At 32.5% G+C, this 19,328-nt stretch overlaps 1 protein-coding gene across 1 annotated transcript in view; it reads right to left on the reverse strand.

Annotated features, from left to right (window-relative positions):
• Positions 1-18,959, reverse strand: part of LOC142337209 (N(4)-(Beta-N-acetylglucosaminyl)-L-asparaginase-like) — a 28,358-nt gene extending 9,399 nt beyond the window's left edge. Inside the window, exons 1-5 of the mRNA XM_075386341.1 lie at positions 18,741-18,959; positions 16,293-16,429; positions 14,013-14,099; positions 816-983; positions 1-130 (exon numbers count right to left, since the gene is read on the reverse strand). Coding sequence (XP_075242456.1) covers positions 1-130; positions 816-983; positions 14,013-14,099; positions 16,293-16,429; positions 18,741-18,816 — 598 coding nt within the window. The 5' untranslated portion in view covers positions 18,817-18,959. The remainder of the gene's footprint in view (positions 131-815; positions 984-14,012; positions 14,100-16,292; positions 16,430-18,740) is intronic.
• Between the last annotated feature and the right edge of the window lie 369 nt (positions 18,960-19,328).

The raw sequence follows: 19,328 nt of genomic DNA on the forward strand, positions 1-19,328 counted from the left end.
CTCTTTTCTTCATTGTATTCTCCTGTGAATAGACTGGGCTGTATGGTCCACAGTTGTAGCTGGGATCAGGCACGACATTTTTCCAGTAATTGGGCTGGCACTGATTGTCTCTCCAGCTGTAGTACTCCTCCTAAACTGTGCTATTTTCTTCTGTTCATCTTTTCATAACGTGTCCTAAGCTGCTATAAAACGCAAAAGAACTTGCGTACAATTGAGTTTCGATGTACTAATGAAAGAGGCGTTTTTCATTTTTCGAAGTTTGCGATTTCTTTTTAAAAAATCTTTGAAACTTTTTTTCTTTGAAGCTTGGTTTTTATCTTGGTTTTTATATGCATGAAAGTTGAATCTCTACGTTTCTATACAAATATTGGCCCGTCGATCTGTTGCAATATAATTAACCCATAATAATGTTCGTTCTTTCAAGCGGAGGCCGGAAACGAACGAACATTTAGTTTACCCATGATCAATTAATTGTTTGTATTGGGTTATATAAATGTGATGGCTTGCAGATAGATAAGCTCTAAATTTTTTGATATGCTCATTATTGCATTTAAAGTTTTGTAAATTGATGTATTTCGGAGTTATAATGACAAAATAGGTAATTTTCTTAATCTAATTGTCCGATGTTTAAATCAAACTTGGACGACCACACGTAATGTGTCGAATGGCAGTTTTAGTTTTAATAGTATATCTTACGAGTAGTGGAAAAGATATTGTGGTTTTTCTTCAATCTGAACTTAAAAATCACTAACTTAATCAGAAACTCAGACTTGAGAAGCATAAAAGAATCAGAAATCTGAAAATGAAAAATCTACCTCGGACAGAGATGAAGAGAGATTCTCAATGGGCAGTCCCATCTGCTGGGCAAAACTAGTGGCTGCCTGCCCAACCAGAAGAGACTCCTGAGTTGAATTCAGCACAAATCTTGCAACCGAAACTGCCCTCTTCACATTTTTCAGGAAACCCACTGCGCCTGACTGCATCTGATCAAACAAATAACACTTCCGTTTCTCAGTAAAATTATTGAAATATGACTTCTTGTCCTGCTGTGACTCCAACCAATCTTATATGATCCTTATGATAACTCTCTTTCTAGTTTGCTTATATCTTTATCTTTTTAGAGGCGGCTATGTAGGTGCTAGTGCCAAGTGCTATATTGTATGAATACAGAGTTATCGTTGCAATTTCCTTTCTAATAAAAGCTTTTGATTGCGAGTTTTTGCTATCGGAGCGCGGGTTCGGTGTAAACGCTCTGTTTCTGCTACAAGTTTTTTATTCAAGTATTCTAGTAAGCAAATGAACTGTAGTGAGCAGAATCGTCTGTGTGAATTTCAAGATAACAAATGCGTGCTGTAAAAATTAACAAAAGTCTTTTTCAACCAATCAAAACTCAGCATCGTCATAACCCTCTATATGATAGAAGAATTTCCTATTTGATCCCAAAATGAGGTCACAGAAATTTTTCGTGAACTCTTCATACTCTATACACTGAAACCGTCAAATTTTTGCCATTCAAATATGCAGTTTGAGCTAGAAAAAACTATTTTTATTTTTGAGGTAAGAGGACAATTCATCGTTTTCTCAGTAATTAAAATAATTTAAACGTTGCTCATTTCATCGGCTCCTCATTTTTAGAACTCTAATAATTAGAGAACTATTTTCGCATGTACGAGCAGATTAGTGTACCGGGCAGATTTGAGACATGGCAAAGCAGAGTTCAGAAGAATGCCGGAGCTAATCGCTGAGGTATCAAAAGTATTTTTATATTTGTCTTAGACCATGAAACCAAATAGGCGAAACGGAGTGGCCTCGCAAAGAATCGTATTTTTGGCTAACATTTGAAACATATTGAATCAGTTGAAAAAATGCTCTCCGAAACCAAGAATTCGTTAAACCAAGAGGTTCACTAGAAGTGATTTCAAAATATCTTTTCGTTATAAAAGAAGAAGAATGAAAGAGTGAAAAAGGCTCTATACAATATCATAGGAATAAACTTTTTCCTCAAAAAGGATAAGGTCTTGAAACATAGAATATGGATTCTTCATTCGAAAAAAATCAGATCTAGACTGACTGTGACACTATAGGCCATTTAAGGGCGAGAATTTATTGGTTTAGTGGTTTTGTTGATTCGCATTGTACTACGTAACAATTTAGCATGAAACGGCAGATTACCTGCCGGCTAAACTGATTTAGAAGGAAAAATAAATTGAAATTTGATGTGTTTGCCTATATTAGAATTTTCTGATAATTTTCATATCGCAGAAGCTTCAATTGTTTTGGAAACGTTCTGTTAACAACAGGTTATACAGATCGATAGTTTTTTAGGAGACAAACAGTTTGGAAGCAGAAAAACCCGAACAAAAAAAACAATTTCACAGGCTTTAGCTAACAACATTTCTCCGCAATAAATCAGAGTTCACAGATCTAACATCTTTACATAGTGTAACAAGGTCTCGATGTAAGATTTTTTATCCTTGTTGCACTGTATTTAGAGCAATACATAACGGCAAAGTAGTTCGAATAACAACGTTGGATATAAAATTTAGAGATAAAAATGTTTTGAAACATTTTCTCAGTAAAAATAGAAGCAATTGAAAGTTAAAAAAAATGTGTTCTTGTGCAAATTCGTATTGCCAAAAATTATAAAGGTGGACTACTAAGCTCAGTAGTTTTCGCTGAGCAAATTTTTCCTATATCGTTTATCCTTCGTCCGCATTGTCTTTGCAAATGAAGTAGAGACAGGTATTTTTTAATACAAAACAGAGCAGTGGATATATCAATTTGATGGGTTTTTGAATATGGAGAAACGTGTATATCTGTGATTCTGATCAATTCAATATAGTACCCAAATATCGAAATGTTTTATGTCTTAAACATTTTCTCAAGAAAAAAAGAATATAATCCAGTAAACACTTAATTTTGGCGTATTCGGAGAAGAACGACATTCTGCATTCCAGCTGTCAACTTCATTCAAAAAACTGAAATGAAAATTGTCTTTACAACAACAGTTGTTAGCAGACCACTTTGATTGTCAAGAAAGCAAATGACCTGGCATTCACACAAGCAAGCACAGAAAGCAGAAGAGAAACGGAGAAAAGAAATCCATTTTCTTTAAAAACTTAATTGAGGTGATAAATTTACCGAAAACTCAGCTTATTGAAACCAAAAATACGCATTCTATGAAAATGTAAATTTCACTTGCAAAAAGCAAATGATTTAAATTAGAAACGGACGAAAATGAACAAATAAAAATCTCAAAGTGGTTTTAATTTCAATTACGTCGACGATGAAATAACGCTGAACCATATATTAAAATCATGAACCAGTTCACACCATTCAATGTAATAAGCAGCTAAAATTGTTCATTTTTTCCAATATGATTCACAAACCGCAAAAAATCGCATCCGATAGCATCAAAGAAGGCAAGATTCAAAAATCAATAAAATTTACGTAACTGATTGTACTGTAGTAAATACCATTAGCTATAAACAAAACGTACCACTTAAATAGGAAAATTTCACACGAAGAGGTGGCAATTGAAGAGTATTTCAAAGTATAACCAATTTTAGTGAGATAGCAAAAATTTAGGAATTACGGTAAATTTTAAAGTTCTTAATTTTTGTTGACGAACACTTTAATTGTTAAAGATCCCTGATATGAAAACTAAAAACACTAAAGAGATAAAACCACACATAAAACCACAACGTAAAACCACACATTTTACATTTGTTACACAATTCACCAAAAACCTCATCACTTCATTAAACTCTCAAGCAAGAAATAGACTGCTAAACGTTAGAAGTTATCAAGAAAAAAGTAGCTTTGATTTCTTTATCCAATGACAGTAACATACATTGACAATGTATCAAAAAAGTTTTTGAGAACGCAAACAATGTAACTTGACAGTTCCTGATTTACCACTCGGAAAGCCTGTCCAAATAAATGTTTTGAACATCAGCCTTTTCATGAGGACAGCAGGTTTTTGACTACCAACAATTAATAAGATCCAACTAACGCAAAAACCAAAATTGTAGCTATGAGAACGTAGACATTCATAGAAAATTTTTTATTTTCGAACAATCAATTAGAAGAGATTCTATTTTCCCTTCTTCTTACAAAAAATGACAATATAACCAAAAATTATCAAGGCTTATTATTAATAAACAAATGAAGACTATCAGCAAAGTTGATCGAGAAAATTTTCTCATTAAGTGACCCGGGAAATTTGATAAAGACATTAAAAAATCAGAAATGCAACTTCATAGCGCTACAGATTTTGTTATTTTTGAAATCAAAACTCCTTCTAAAAAGAGAAAATTAATAGCATTTTTTGCAAAATTCCAAATCTACGCTTTTAAGTCATTCCACAGTTTTGAAGTCAACAGATAGTTATATGAAAACTAAAAAGACTACGAGAGTTATTTTGTTTTCAGTAAAATGAATTGCTTTTTCAGCAACTGAAATCTGTGTATACGTCAATTTATGCTTGCGATCAGAACCAACGAAACAGACAAGTAATGAGAGTTAAACAGCTAACTAAAAAGAAACATTATGTACAAGACGAAACTCAACACATGCCATAAAAACCAGCAGCCCCTATCTCAGAATTTCAATGTGTTCTCTAAAGCGGGGGGTCTCATTTTAATTATAAGGCCGGGGAGAAGTACCAGTCAATTATGCAATTGTTTGTTACGAATTCAAAAAAAAACACAAAACACGAGCAGTAGTCAGATTTTCACAATTGATTTGTCAAAAAAATGTAAAAATCACGCTAAGAACAAGGAAAATTAACCGATGAAGTAGAGCAAACGCGTACATGCATCACTAGACAAAAACACGTGCATCGAACTTAATAGTATTAGCACTCACATCATGAAGGAAACTGGAAAGAAATAAAAATTTAAGTTCCATACAAAAAATAAAATTTTTGCCGAAAAAAAAGAAAGTTAAAACACAAACGTCTCGTTTTACTTCGAAAAGATTGTAAAAAGTAATGTTTAAAAAATACATTTTGTTGTCTGTTTAATGTTCCATTGTGTTAACTATTTTTGTCTGTAACATCAAAAAGTCCAAAGCGAGATTAAAAATCATTAAATCGTTAAATAACTGATTGTCTCGTAGAAATAGCGTTAGCTATAAACAAAAAGTACCAAATAAATAGAAAAATGTCACATTGAGAAACGGCAATTTAAAAAGTATTTCAATGTAATTTGATTATAATGAGACACCAAAAACGCAAGAACTAGGGTGGAGTAAAACAATTTCTTATTTTTTAACCGCTTTTTTATTGTTAAAGAACGATGATGTCAAAACTAAAATAACTAAAGAGTTCCTAAAAATAAAAAAGAGAAATAGTTTCCCTCAAAAAACATATAAGAATTGTTTTGACGGGTCTAACGTCGTTCTGCGTGTCGTGTACAGAAGTCTTCACGCGAACTTGTCAGGCTTTTTACCAAAATTCCAAACACAGAAAACAGCAAATTGAACTCTGGTGCAGGATAAAAAATTTGTCACACAATTCAACAAAAACCCAACAACAGTAAAAAAACAAATTTCGCTATGGTTCACAAATTGAGCTGCAAAACGTAAAACAACACAATTTACACAATTTGAATTTGTTACACATTTTAATTAAAACCACATGAATTGATTAAAATCTCAAGAAAATAATAGACCGCTAAACGTTTGAAGTTAACAAGAAAAGTGTCGTTTTCAATTCTTTAATTGATGACAGTGTTATACATCGACAGTGAATAAAAAAATCTATTGAAACAACGAAGTAACTTGACGGCCCCTGATTTACCATTCGAAAAACCTGTCAAAACAAATGATTAAATGATTTGAATATCAGTTTTTTAAGGAGGACATCACGTTTTGATTACCAACAATGAATATGATCTAAAATACGCAAAAACAAAAAAAAAGCAGCAAAGAGAAAATAGACATGCAGAGAAATTATTTATGTTTTCAATAATCCGATAGAAGACAGTTGATTTTCCCTCCTTTTAACACATAATGACAAATAACCGAAAAACAACAAAGACTGTTATTAAAAAACAAGTGAAGACCATCAGCAAAGTTGATTGAGAAAATTTTCTAAATAAGTGACCCGGGGAATTCATTAAAAAAATAAGTAAATTTAAAATGCAACTTAATAGCGCTAGATTAAATTATTAATTTTGAGATCAAAACCTCTTCTAAAAAGAGAAAAACGATAGCATTTACTGATAAATTCCAAATGTTTCTTTTTAAATTATTCCACAATTTTTAAGTCAAGAAATAATTATATTGTAACTAAAATGACTTAATGAGTTATTTTGTTTTGCTAGTAGACAATTGAGATTCGAAAATCACACAAGAAAGGTTAATTTCAGCTTAAAACATATAAGAGATCTTTTGACCGGTCAAACTTTGTTCGGCGAGTGCAGAAGTCGTCCCGCGCATTTGTAAGTTAATTTTAAGTTCTAAATACGAAGAACTACCAATTGAACTCTGGTACATGTCAAAACATTGTCACACAATTTACCAAAAAATCCAAAAAATAAAAAACCATTTGAGTTCTCCTGTAGAAATTGAGTTGCTAAGCGTAAATCCTGGGTAATCAATTTACCGGAAATCTAATGACAGAAACAATTCAATTATACCCTTTTGCAAAAAACAGCCTGCTGAAATTTTGAAGTTAACAAGAGAAGTGTCGCGTTGATTTTTCTTATCAGATGACAGTATTATACACCAACGATGTATCAAAAAACCTACTGGGAAAACAAACAAAGTACCTTGACAGCCCCTGACTTCCTGCTTGGAAACCTTGCCAAAACAAATGAAGTGAACATCAGTTTTTAATGAGGGCAGCAGGTTTTGGTTACCAACAATGAACGCGCCAAATGCGCAAAAACCAGAAATTGTAGCAAAGAGAACATAAAGATGCAGATAAATTACTTTTATTTTCAACAAGCAGATAGAAGACAGTTTGATTTCCTTTCTTTCTGCATAAAAGACAAAATAACTATAAAAACAGCAAGGCTCATGATTAAAAAACAAATGAAAACTATCAGGAAAGTTGATAGAGAAATTTTTTTTAATAATTGGCCCATGGCATTTAATGAAAACACTATATAAACTTCAAATGAAACTATATAGCGCAAGAGAATTTTTGATTTTTGAGAGCAAAATCTCTTCTAAGCAATGAAAAATGATAGCATTTACTGGAAAATTCTGAATGTACGCTTTTAAATTATTCCACAATTTTAAAGTTAGGAGATTGTTGAATGAAAACTAAAATGAATATTTGAGTCATTTTGTTTGCTATCAGTCAATTAAGATTCTAAAATCAAGTAAAAGAAAGTAATTTCAGCTAAAAGCATATAGGAGTTCTTTTGACCTGTTTAACGTTGTTCTGCGTGTGCAGAAGCGGTCCCGCGCACTTGTAAGTTACTTTTTAAGTTCTAAATACGAAGAACTACCAATTGAACTCCAAAAAATTTCTAAATACGAAGAACTACCGAAAGAACTACCAAAGACAAAAAAAAACAATTGAACTCTCCTGTAGAAATTGAGTTGCTAAGCGTAAAACCTGGGTAAACAATTTACCGGAAAGCCAATGACAGAAACGATTCAATTAAACTCCTATGCAAAAAATAGACTGCCAAATGTTTGAAGCTGACAAGAGAAGTGTCGATTTGATTTTTTTATCCGATGACAGTTACATACAACAACCACGTATAAAAACAACTATTGAGAAAACAAACAAAGCATTTTGGCAGCTCCTGATTTACTGCTTGGAACCTTTGCCAAAACAAATGAAAAGAATATCAGCTTTTTCTGAGGGCAGCAGGTTTTGCTTACCAATAAGGAACATGACCCAATATACGCAATAAAAATAAAAAAAATTGTAGCAATGAGAATATAGGCATGCAGAGAATTTATCTTTTTTTTAACAATCAGATAGAAGAAAGTTTATTTTCCCTTCTTTTTACACAAAATGAAAAATTAACCAAAAAACATCAAGGATTATGATTAAAAAACAAACGAAGACAATCAGCCAAGTTGATCGAGAAATTCTTCTCAGCAAGTGACCTGGGGAAACCAATGAAAACAATAAGTAATTTTAAAATGCAACTTCATAGCGCTAGAGATTTTGTTATTTTTGAGATCAAAACTTCTCCTAAAAAGAGAAAAACGATAGCTTTTACTGATGAATTCCAAATATTTCTCTTTTAATTTTTCCACAATTTTGAAGTCAACAGATTGTTATATGAAAACTAAAATGAATTTTTGAGTCATTTTTTTCGCTAGTAGACAATTGAGATTCTGAAATTACACAAGAGAAAGTATATTCAGCGAAAAGCATGTAAGAATTGCTTTGACCGGTCTGACGTTATCCTGCGTGTGCAAAAGTCGTCCCGCGCACTTGTAACGCATTTTATTAAAATCCAAATGCAGCAATGAGAACATAGACATGCAGAGAAGTTATTTATGTTTTCAATAATCAGATAGAAGACAGTTGATTTTCCCTCCTTTTAACACATAATGACAAATAACCGAAAAACAACAAAGACTGTTATTAAAAAACAAGTGAAGACCATCAGCAAAATTGATTGAGAAAATTTTCTCAATAAGTGACCCGGGGAATTCATTAAAAAAATAAGTAAATTTAAAATGCAACTTAATAGCGCTATATAAATTATTATTTTTGAGATCAAAACCTCTTCTAAAAAGAGAAAAACGATAGCATTTACTGATAAATTCCAAATGTTTCTTTTTACATTATTCTACAATTTTAAAATCAATAAGTTGTTATATTATAACTAAAATTACTTATTGAGTTATTTTGTTTTGCTAGTAGACAATTGAGAATCGAAAATCACACAAGAAAAGTAATTTCAGCTAAAAGCATATAAGAGATCTTTTGACCGGTCAAACGTTGTTCTGCGAGTGCAGAAGTCGTCCCGCCCACTTGTAATTTAATTTTTAAGTTCTAAATACGAAGAACTACCAATTGAACTCTGGTGCATGCCAAAATTTGGTCACACACTTTACCAAAATCCAAAAGCAGAAAAAAGTAAATTGAGTTCTCCTGCAGAAAAACCTGTGTAAACAATTTGCCGAAAATCCAATTTCAATTAAACTCCTATGCAAAAAATAGACTGCCGAAGGTTTGAAGTCAACAATGTCGATTTGATTTCTTTTTCGATGACAGTGACATACACCGACAGTGTATAAAAAAACCTAATTGGAAAACAAACAAAGTATCTTGACAACTCCTGATTTACTGCTTGGAAACCCCGCCAAAACAAATTAAGTGAACATCAGCTTTTCTATGAGGGCAGCGGGTTTTAGTTACCACCAATGAGTTTGATCCAATACACGCAAAAACCAAAAAAGTAGCAATGAGAACATAGACATGCAGAGAAAATATTTTCATTTTGAACAATCAGACAGAAGACATTTTTTTCTTTTCTTTTTACACAAAATACAAAATAACGAGAAAACATCAAGGCTATGATTAATAAACATATGAAGACTATGAACAAATTTAATCGAAAAAATTTTCTCAATCAATGACCCGGGGCATTTAATGAAAACAAAAAAGATATTTAAAACGCAACTTCAAAGAGCAAGAGATTTCGTTAAGTTTGAGATCAAAACCTCTTCTAATAAGACAAAAATGGAGCATTTACCGCAAAAATCCAAATCTACGCTTTTAATTTAATCCACAGATTTAAAATCAAGAAATTGTTATATGAAAACTAAAACAACTTTGTGAGTTTATTTTGTTTTGCTAGCATACAATTGAGGCATGTCAATAAGGGATTAATTCAAACTTCAAAAAACAGTACGTCAGAACTCAAAGTTCAATATATTGAAATCAAAAGATTTCAGTAATATGAAAGGCTTTTGCAGCAACTGAAATCTGTGTATATGTCAATTTATGCTTCCGTTCAGAATCAATGAAACAGACAAGCAATGAGACTTAAAGAACTTACTAAAAAATAAACAACATATACAAGACGAAACTCAACACAGGCCATAAAAAACAGCAGCCCCTAACTTTGATTTTCAATGAGTTCTCTGAGGCCGGGTTAATCTCACTTTAATTATGTTGCCGGAAATGAGAGCCTGTCAATTATGCGATTGTATGGTATGAATACAAAATAGAAAATACGAGCAGTAGTCGATATTCACAATTGTTTTGTGAAAAAGGTGTCAAAATCACACTAAAAACAATGGAATTCAAGTGATGAATTACAACAAACGCATACATGCATCATTAGACACAATACATGCATCAACCTTTATAGTTTTAGCACGCACATCATGAACAAAAACTGAAAGAAATTAGAAATTAAGGTTCCTCGTTTCACTTCAAAAGGATTGTGAAAAACGAAGTTTTTAAACGCCTTTCGTTGCCTGTTCATTGTTCCATTGTCATAAGTTTGATTTCTTTGTATCATCAAAAAGTCCCAAAAAAAATGTAATTAGGTCCTTAAAAAGACAGCACGCAATTTAATTTAACCGTATTGACTTGCTTACAACCACAATGAGAGCACCTGTTCCCTTGTTATGGCTTTTCCACTTATATAAAAAAAGTAATTAGTTTAAAAAATAATGCTAAATCTGGAATACGTCAAAAATGACACAAAGGCGTCAAACTGACCTACATTAGCAGGAAGACCGTCAAAAATACTGCTCAAATATTTTGCTAGACAATAGAGGTTCAACTTATGTCAAAATTAGCCATCGTATTGCAAAAACAACAAGAGAGATAATTAGGAAATCCTATTTCTTTGTAAATGTTCAACAATAGTATAGCAGTAAATTTTTTTCGGCATACCACGACACAATTTGAGCAAAAAAATTCAAATGATTGACCAAAAACGGGGAAAATCAGCCAATTCTTACTAAAAAGTACCGATAACTTATAATTCCAGAAGGCCTCATAATTTTTTATTGGTTTCGGGTTCTCGAATGATACAATTCCCATTTCTCTAAGAAAGATAATACATGGTTTCAGAAAGAAAAAGAAACCATGTTGAGCTGATAATTACTCCCCTGAGCTTGGGGTCGAAAAAAATATGTTGAACTCATGAGCAGGACACTATAATCTCCGATAGTTTATCGTTAATGCTGTAAAAGAAGTTCCAAGCAAAGCTGAAAATAATTTAGGTTTCGAAACACTTTTGTACTGTCAAATCTGAAAAAGCTCTAAATTCAAAATCATTGCCTGGGAAAATTCGCTATTCTACGCAAACTTAATTATAATTCCAAGAAAATGAATTGTTTTGGTAAGAACTGGATTGTATTGGTGCTCTTTATTTCTTCTATAATCCAAGAATTGGATTGTATTGTTTCTCTATCTCGTTTTTTGTAAGATGTGTTCGCAGTTTTTCTATAACTTTGAGCTTTCAAAGAAAACGGGATAAACATGTAACGTTAAATAGGTATTAGGTTTTGCTAGAAGCCCTGAGCTGGCTTGAGTAGACTCTCAAGTGCTTGAATATGCTCGGAAGGCCTATAATCAAAATGAAAATGTCATTTTTGAAGTTTTTGCGAAAAAAATGGTTCAACTTTTCACTGTTTTTGGTCATTTTTGAGTTTTTTGCTACCAGGGTATAACGCTTTTAGCACTGTCAATATTTTTTAGTTTCCCGGAAATTTCTCAGACTCTACTATTTGGCTGTCATTGTTCAATCGGTCGGACGGTCAGGGCTAGTAATTTTTAGTTTTTCAATCAATTCTTTGGGTTATAAATCAGTTGTAAATTGGGTGATACCACTGTTCAAATAATGCATAATTTTGGATTTTTTGAGCCAAATAGGGCAATTAATAATTTTCAAGACTTAGAGGCTATTTGTAAAAAAAAAATTTGTGATTTTGTTGCTTTTGCATGTTTTTGTAGTCCTTTTTGTTTTTTTGTTATTTAATGACGGTGATGACGTATCTCAATGGCTCTCTGTTGAAGTTTATTCAAATTGGTTCACTGATTAAGCGGAACTCATAACAGTTTTAGCAAATTTGACACACTTGTTTTGAAACAAACTACAGGAATTTTTGGATTATTACTTTTTATTGTATTTTCTATCGTTCATATCGAACGGTTTTCACAACTTTCACACGACTTGGGTTCATAAATTATTGTTTTCTTTTTGGATTTCGCCTATTTTTTGTTGTCTGTTGCATCTGTCACTTCGTGTCTTTAATGGTAGATTTCACTGGCTTTTCTATTAAGCATGTTTGATTCTATCTAATTTTTCAACTTAAAATTGATGGTTTTAACGGATTTGAAAAGACTTTTTTCCCAAAAAAAATGTTTTTTCTTAGATTTTCCTATTTCTGGTGTATTTTTCTATGTTCTGTCGCTTTTTGTCACCAATGAAACATCTTTATGTTCTCCAATGAATTAGTTGTGAACTAAATTGACGTTTTTTTCATAGCTAATTTTTCTCACGGATTTGACGTGACTTTTTTTTTAAAAAAAGATCTTTTGGATTTTGCCCGTTTTTCGTTATTGTTTTTGCTTGTTCTGTTGTATAGTCACTAAAAAGTAGATCTCATTTGATCTCCCGTCAGAAAAAAAAATCTAAAAACTTTCACTTCTGTTACAGTTTTTAATATTATAGATATTAGATGTATGTTTTAAAAATTTTTTGAAATTTGATTGTTGTCTGCATTTGATGCTACTTCTGTTACATTGTACCTCATTTTTAATTGTTTTAAAATAAGTGGATATTGCATTCTCTCTATGCATAGTAAATAAGGTTGATGAGTACAGGTTTTTCGCATTATTCGATGACTTTGATGGGACTTATTTGAAATGAAATTGTACAAAAGAAGTTATTTTCCATTTCTTTGTTGTCCCTTAAATAGATATTTCAGTGGTTTTATACAAAGTTGACGTTTGCTGTCTAACTTTCCATTTTTTAAAAGTCTTTCGAATTTGACGGTCTTAAGTTTAACAATTTAGATAAAGCTATAATTTCCTAAAAGTGAAAAAAAATTACTTTGGTTTTAGATTTTAGCAGTGTTCTGTCTACTTTCGTGGACGTGGTCGTTCAAGATTTGTTTATAATCGAAGGCTGCACTTTTAACGAGGCTTATATTTTGTCCTTTTTTCGTCCAATTCCTTGAATTGTTGTACAATACTTGTTCTGCTAGGTTATTTTGTAGAAATTCCATGGGACAAGGAGTTGGACAAAGAATTGACAAAGAAAAAACACTACGGTAATATGAACAGTCAACTTATTCGTATAGAAGTAATCATCTTGAATTGAAATTTATTTCAACCATATCATGTTACTCAAAAAGGAAGCTATGTTTATTGGTAGTATGAGATTTGAGTCTATGATGACTACGGAAGTGCTTTTCCGTACCCTTTAGTATAAGTAATAATTATTCGTTTGCAATTATGTTTGTAACTTGTTCTTTGTATTCTATTGCTGTGAATATTAAGTTTTCAGTTGAAAAACGAATTAATCAAAAATTTAATAGTTTCTTTTGCTATTTGTTTCTCAATTATGGCAAAAATACTAAGATTGGATGTACAGATAGCAACATAAATTTCAATTTATTTCAATTTATTCTTTCTTTTATCCGAAAAGTCAAAAACTCAAAAAGGTATATATTGAGTTTTTCCCAATTTCTGCGTCTGTCTCTTTGTAATTTGATATATTTCTACTCAAAATTTTGATAAATAAATCTCAATCTTTGCTGAAAACCTATTTTGACTACCGGAAAGGGAAAAATAACCATAAATCGTATTGTGTAGTAGAACTATTGATATTTTGGACTGTCATGAAATCAGAAATCTTTTCAAAAGTTCTCCCTTTTGTTACTTTTAACCAAAAAATTAAGCGTTAACAATTTAACAAAAAAATAAATCGTAAATTTTTATACCATTTTCACCAGCTCGGTGCATTCTGCATCCATCCAGCTATGTTTAACTTTTTGTCTTTTTAAATTTGGGCAACTAATTTCCATTGCAGGCTTAATACTGGTGAGGTGAAATGGCTAACCGTAGTGCCATCGAATATCATGGCATCCAGGGTAACCTCGCCTTGCTCGTCTGGATCGCCACCCCAGCCTACAGTGCCATTGCAGTCCTAAACGTTAGAACACTTTCTTACAACCTGACCTCTATTTGCTCTTCTCAATAGATCTTATCACAACAGTTGAGCAAATTTTGCTATTCAGCAACAGGACTTGAACTTCAGATTAAATCAATTAGTTTTAGTTCCAAAAAATTTCCTGCTCATAACTGACTATCTAGTTTGGGTTATTTTCCTCCACCTTTGGGAAGAGCATTTCAAAAATCTGTTCTATGGAATATAAAGAATGATCGGCAGAGCGATCAGAAAAATTCAGCAAAAATAGTCAATTTAAAGGCCAACAGCCAATGAAGTCTTTTTTCATAATTGCCTAGATCGTATAAATTAATGTTTCATAGAAAAGAAAACATGACATTCGTTAAAATTTTCATTTTTTAAAAGATTTCTTTCTAACATACTGCACTTCTAATCAATTTTAACAAAATTAATATCTTGTCACATTGAGTTAATTTCTGCTTGCCTATTATTATTCCGTTTCCGGTCTTCTTTCATTGAACACAATTAAAGCAAATGTAATTTTTATATTGTTGCCGGGAGCTGAAATCAGAAAATTGAATTAGACAAAAGAGTTTTTCAGAAGATTATCAATGTTTTATCGCTCTACATAATAAATGGGTTTTCCTGACCAGGAGTTACTATAGTTGGCAGATCGCAAAACAACAAACATGTTAGAGAGCATGTTTTTTTTGCAAATTTGTTTCGGATCCTCTTATTTTCGGTCACTTCACTGTGAAAAACACTTTTAAGTTAGCTCTCCATACAATCAGAACAATTATATTAACGCAACCTAACAAAGAAATGTGTTCAAAGTACTGATATAAAAAAAACTTTTTTTACGATATATTCCTGGTCCGTACTATAGATACTTAAACGACGGGGATAAATTTGGGATCACATGTATAATTTGAGAGTTCAACCCCTAGTTCTGCACTTGGTATATAGTCAATGACAGATTAATGATAATTAAAGGCAAGTATGAATTCATAATGATTAAATGCAAGTATGATTGTTTCCTTACACGACATCAAATGTGAACCGAGCGTGAAGGGATAAAGTCTTTATACTGGGCGAGTTTAAAGAAAGTTCAGATAACGCAAGTTGAGTAAATTTAATTTTTTTCTATCTCAGCTAGAATTTAGGAGAAATTAGATAGTCAGATTGGACTTGCCTCAAATCCAATATTTACGCTAAATTTCAAATTCTTTCTGACTGAAAAAAAAATATTAAGTGAAAAATTGTCACGTTTTATAATTTAAGATTTAAGCAAAAGCTAACAGCACGGGAATGTAATATTTTACTGCAATGTTTAGGGACCTAAAAGTTTTGATAGCTCAGTGTGCAAGCTTCGTGTCTACTATTTGACACGTCGTTTCTAGTGTCCTATTGGATAGAGACAAGGATGTCGACAGTGGTATCAAAACTTGTTTGCTATTCTCATGGTGATATGGTGTTATCAAATCATGATGGTATTCTCTAGAGTTTGTTTTTTTTTCAAATAGTAGTTTCTCAAAACTGTGTGGAAATTGTTCACGTAATACAATGGACTTTGTTCCAGTCGAAATTTTGCTTCACGTACTTTACTTTGATTCTTAATCGAATTTCGCAAATTTATCATGCTTTTTTAATGAGTGTAGCACACTTCAGAATACTGAATTTGCAATTTTTTACAATTTTACACTGAATTTTACAATTTCGGTCGCTCATAACCTAATTAGCAATGATTGTTTTACTCTCCAATTGTGTCATGCAATCATTAAAAATTGGGCCCAAAAACTGCTACTATACCAACTGTTTCAGAAAGCAGGTGGCTCTCTTTATCGACAATAAATTTGAGAGCTGTGAAAAACTCAGCCTTCAGCTTTTCAAAATTTTCCAGATTACTATTGCTGACAAAACTCGTTTTTGTACAAAGTTTGTGACAATTTTTTTTTGCTTCGATCAGTAAATCCTTTTAACTCCCGAGATCAGAATTTTCCCGCAAATTGAAGATATACCAATGGTCTGATTTATTCAGATAGAAATATGCGAAACACAATGTAATGACAGGAAAAGCTATGTCTCATTTCATTAGCCTCAGCAACAGATGCACACAATTGGCTAACGAAAAATTAATCTCTATTGTTATTGCTAAAAATAGGATAACTGTTGGGCTTAGCTGGATTCATATCAAGCTATAAATAACCCTACCGTTGGTTCCTTTTTCTCCTCACAGACATTACACCCTCTCTCCACTGCATCTAAGACACTCCCTGTTTGTGCAAGTGTATTCCATGCAACCTCATTCGCCACATACCCAAATGCCCACGTGTTCAACACTATCTGTCCTAAAGTTTATTGAAGCAGGTTCTTCTTCATGTCGATCAGTTTAAGTAAAAATCTATTTGATAGGCGACATAAGACTTCGCAAAATTCATCGATGAACAGCTTAAATGAATTCAATATCGGAATTGTGTACGTGTAAGATCGATGAAGTTTGTAAAAAAAATTCACTCAAGTTATCTTCCGATTTTACTCAATTTAAAGATTATTTTGTACCCGCTCTCCCTTATGTTTGAAAACATAGCAAATTTTAGCTCATAAAAGTGTCTCAGTCGATACATTCCCTAATAATTATAAGCTTACTGTTATCTAGGTAGAGCAACTTTTTTAAAGCCATATATGGTAAAAACAATTTTGCGCGTTGTTTAAAGATTATACCAAATTGCCAAATAATGACAAGCGACATTTTAAGTGCTGCTTTCTGATCAAGGTAATCAATTTCTCGCTCAGATTCAAGTTTTCAAAAATCTAACACAATTAGGCAACTGAAATCTATTTGAAAGTGCTCTAGTTACATTATAAAAGCGCGATAAAAAATTCAGTAAAAATTGAGCTCGCATTAGAGATACCTTCTGAAACCGAACAGATCCAAAACACTTTTTGAAAACTTCACAAAACTTTTATTGTTATATTAATTGTAGTATGCAAGGAGAAGTAATCTGTCTCACAAACTATAATTTTATCATAATTTTTACTATTTTTTATTATCAATACTACTAAAATATTATTATATCTCTATTATTTTGAACTTTTGAAATTTAATTTTTTTCATTTTAAATTTTTGAGCATTTAAAAATCACTTAAAACTGTTTCAATTACATGATTGCGGTATGTATGCAGAAGTTTCATTATTTTTCTTGAAAAAACCTAAGCTAATGCGTATAGTATAAAGCGCTCATAAAATCAGTCATCCTTCAATATCCGTTCGAAAATTCTTGACATTTCTGGCTATGAATAAGCGTTCGAAAATTGGGCTGAAACGGAGTAAGTTTATCTAATTCATACATCTTACTTGAGTTCAAAATGTTTCCGCCTAAATAAAAGGAATCTACTGTAAAGACAAATGTGAATTATCCGTGTTATTTGAACTTTTAAATGAAAATATGTGGTTTGATCCACATTATTGACATTAATCCAGGTTGAGGTGCCATCAGTGACCTCTGATCAGACCCTGCCAGACGAAGGTAACCTCTGATCAGACCATCCCAGACCAAAATGTCCACTAATCAGAGTGAAGTGCGCTCGAACCACCGTGTGCACTCAGAGTGCACTCGAAGTCGTCTCTGATCAGACTTTGCCAGACGCAAATGACCTCTGATCAGACTGAAATCAAGCCAATGTCCTGACGATTGTGCGATCATAGCCCAGACCAAACCCAGACCATTGTCCATGCGCTTCTGCGCACAAAAGTACATCTGATCAGCGTATTGTGCACTCGAAAGCGACTCCTGATCCGACTATTGTGCGCTTGAAATCGCCTCTGACAAGACACAATTGTGCTCAAAATTTTCTGATCAATGAATGATTTTCACCATGAATGAATCTCGTTAATTTTGCTAAAATTTATTTATTTCATAAGAATTGAATTTTGCAGTTTTAAATTTATCTAAGGAAAAACCAATTCTTGCTAATAAAAAAATCCAATTGTTGAGAGAAACAATTTAATTAGTATATCATTAGTTCATGTTTTTGACTCAATGGATGAACTTAGACAGCTTTCCATATAAAACGTCGTGGTCTTCAGTTAACCAAAATTTCCTCCTAAATCGACCGGCATTTGCTTGCTATCAGCTGCACCCCTTAGGTTCTGATTAGAGCCTTCAGACTCTGGATGTGTCTCTGATCAGAATGCTGCTCTTTTGTTGCCTCTTTGCAGAGCAAAATCCTCTCAGTCAAAAAAATACAAGAGAATGAAAGTGAAAAAATGTAATCGAAATGGTCTGTGATCAGACCCAATTGCGCTCAAAATCTTCTCTGATCAGACTAATGTGCGCTTGAATTTGCAACCGATCAAACCCTTCCAAGAGGAAATGGCCTCTCATCAGACCATAACCATCTGGAACTGACCTCTGATTAGACCATCCCCAGATCTAAGCGACCTTTGATCATACTATTGTGCGCTCGAACCAAATCCCAGACCTTGTAGTTTTTGTCTGTAAACACACCCTGTGCCTTGAACTTGGTCCTGATCAGAGGTCACTTCCGTCTGGCACCTCAGCCTGGGAAGTGTTAATCTTAGGATGTAGACGTAAAAAAATTTCAGTGAAAAGTTTGAATGGAAAAAAATTATTGAAAAAATACAATTCATTTCCTTACCATTTATCCCCGTCACATAAACAGAGAGTATGCACATTATCATGATGTCAAATTTATCACATCCACAATAATTCATTCTCGTTTAGTCAAGCACTTCAAATTTCATAAACTAAGATTCGAAAAGATTCAATATGTTGATTTCTGAAATAGAATGAGAAATGTATTTTGAGAAAATTAGTTGCACTTGAAACTATAAAAGCGGTGCAAAGCTCTTTTACATTCCAGTGATAGCATTTAATGCGAGGGATCACATTGATAAGTCTATTTGAGCACGCTGAAACAAAAGCTTTGAAGAAAGCAACCTGATGAAGTTCCACTAGATGTTGAACAAAGATTCTTCCAAGATTTACTAAGAATCGATCGCCAACGACTTTTGAAAGATTTTGCTAGTGTGTTTTTATTATATTCTTGTACTGAATAGATTTTTTAATTTTAGAAAATTTTGCGATGATCTATCTTGCAAGATCTTACACGCGCTCATATTCAAGATTCTAACAAGTCAAGAAAAGAAAAATTTGATGATTTGCTACAAAACAAGAACAAATTAATTGTATTGAAGTACGGTGCTGTCCAGACAAGACAAAAATT

Source organism: Convolutriloba macropyga, chromosome 3 (assembly GCF_964194025.1).
Source record: "Convolutriloba macropyga chromosome 3, txConMacr16.3, whole genome shotgun sequence".
Lineage (NCBI taxonomy): Eukaryota > Metazoa > Xenacoelomorpha > Acoela > Convolutidae > Convolutriloba > Convolutriloba macropyga.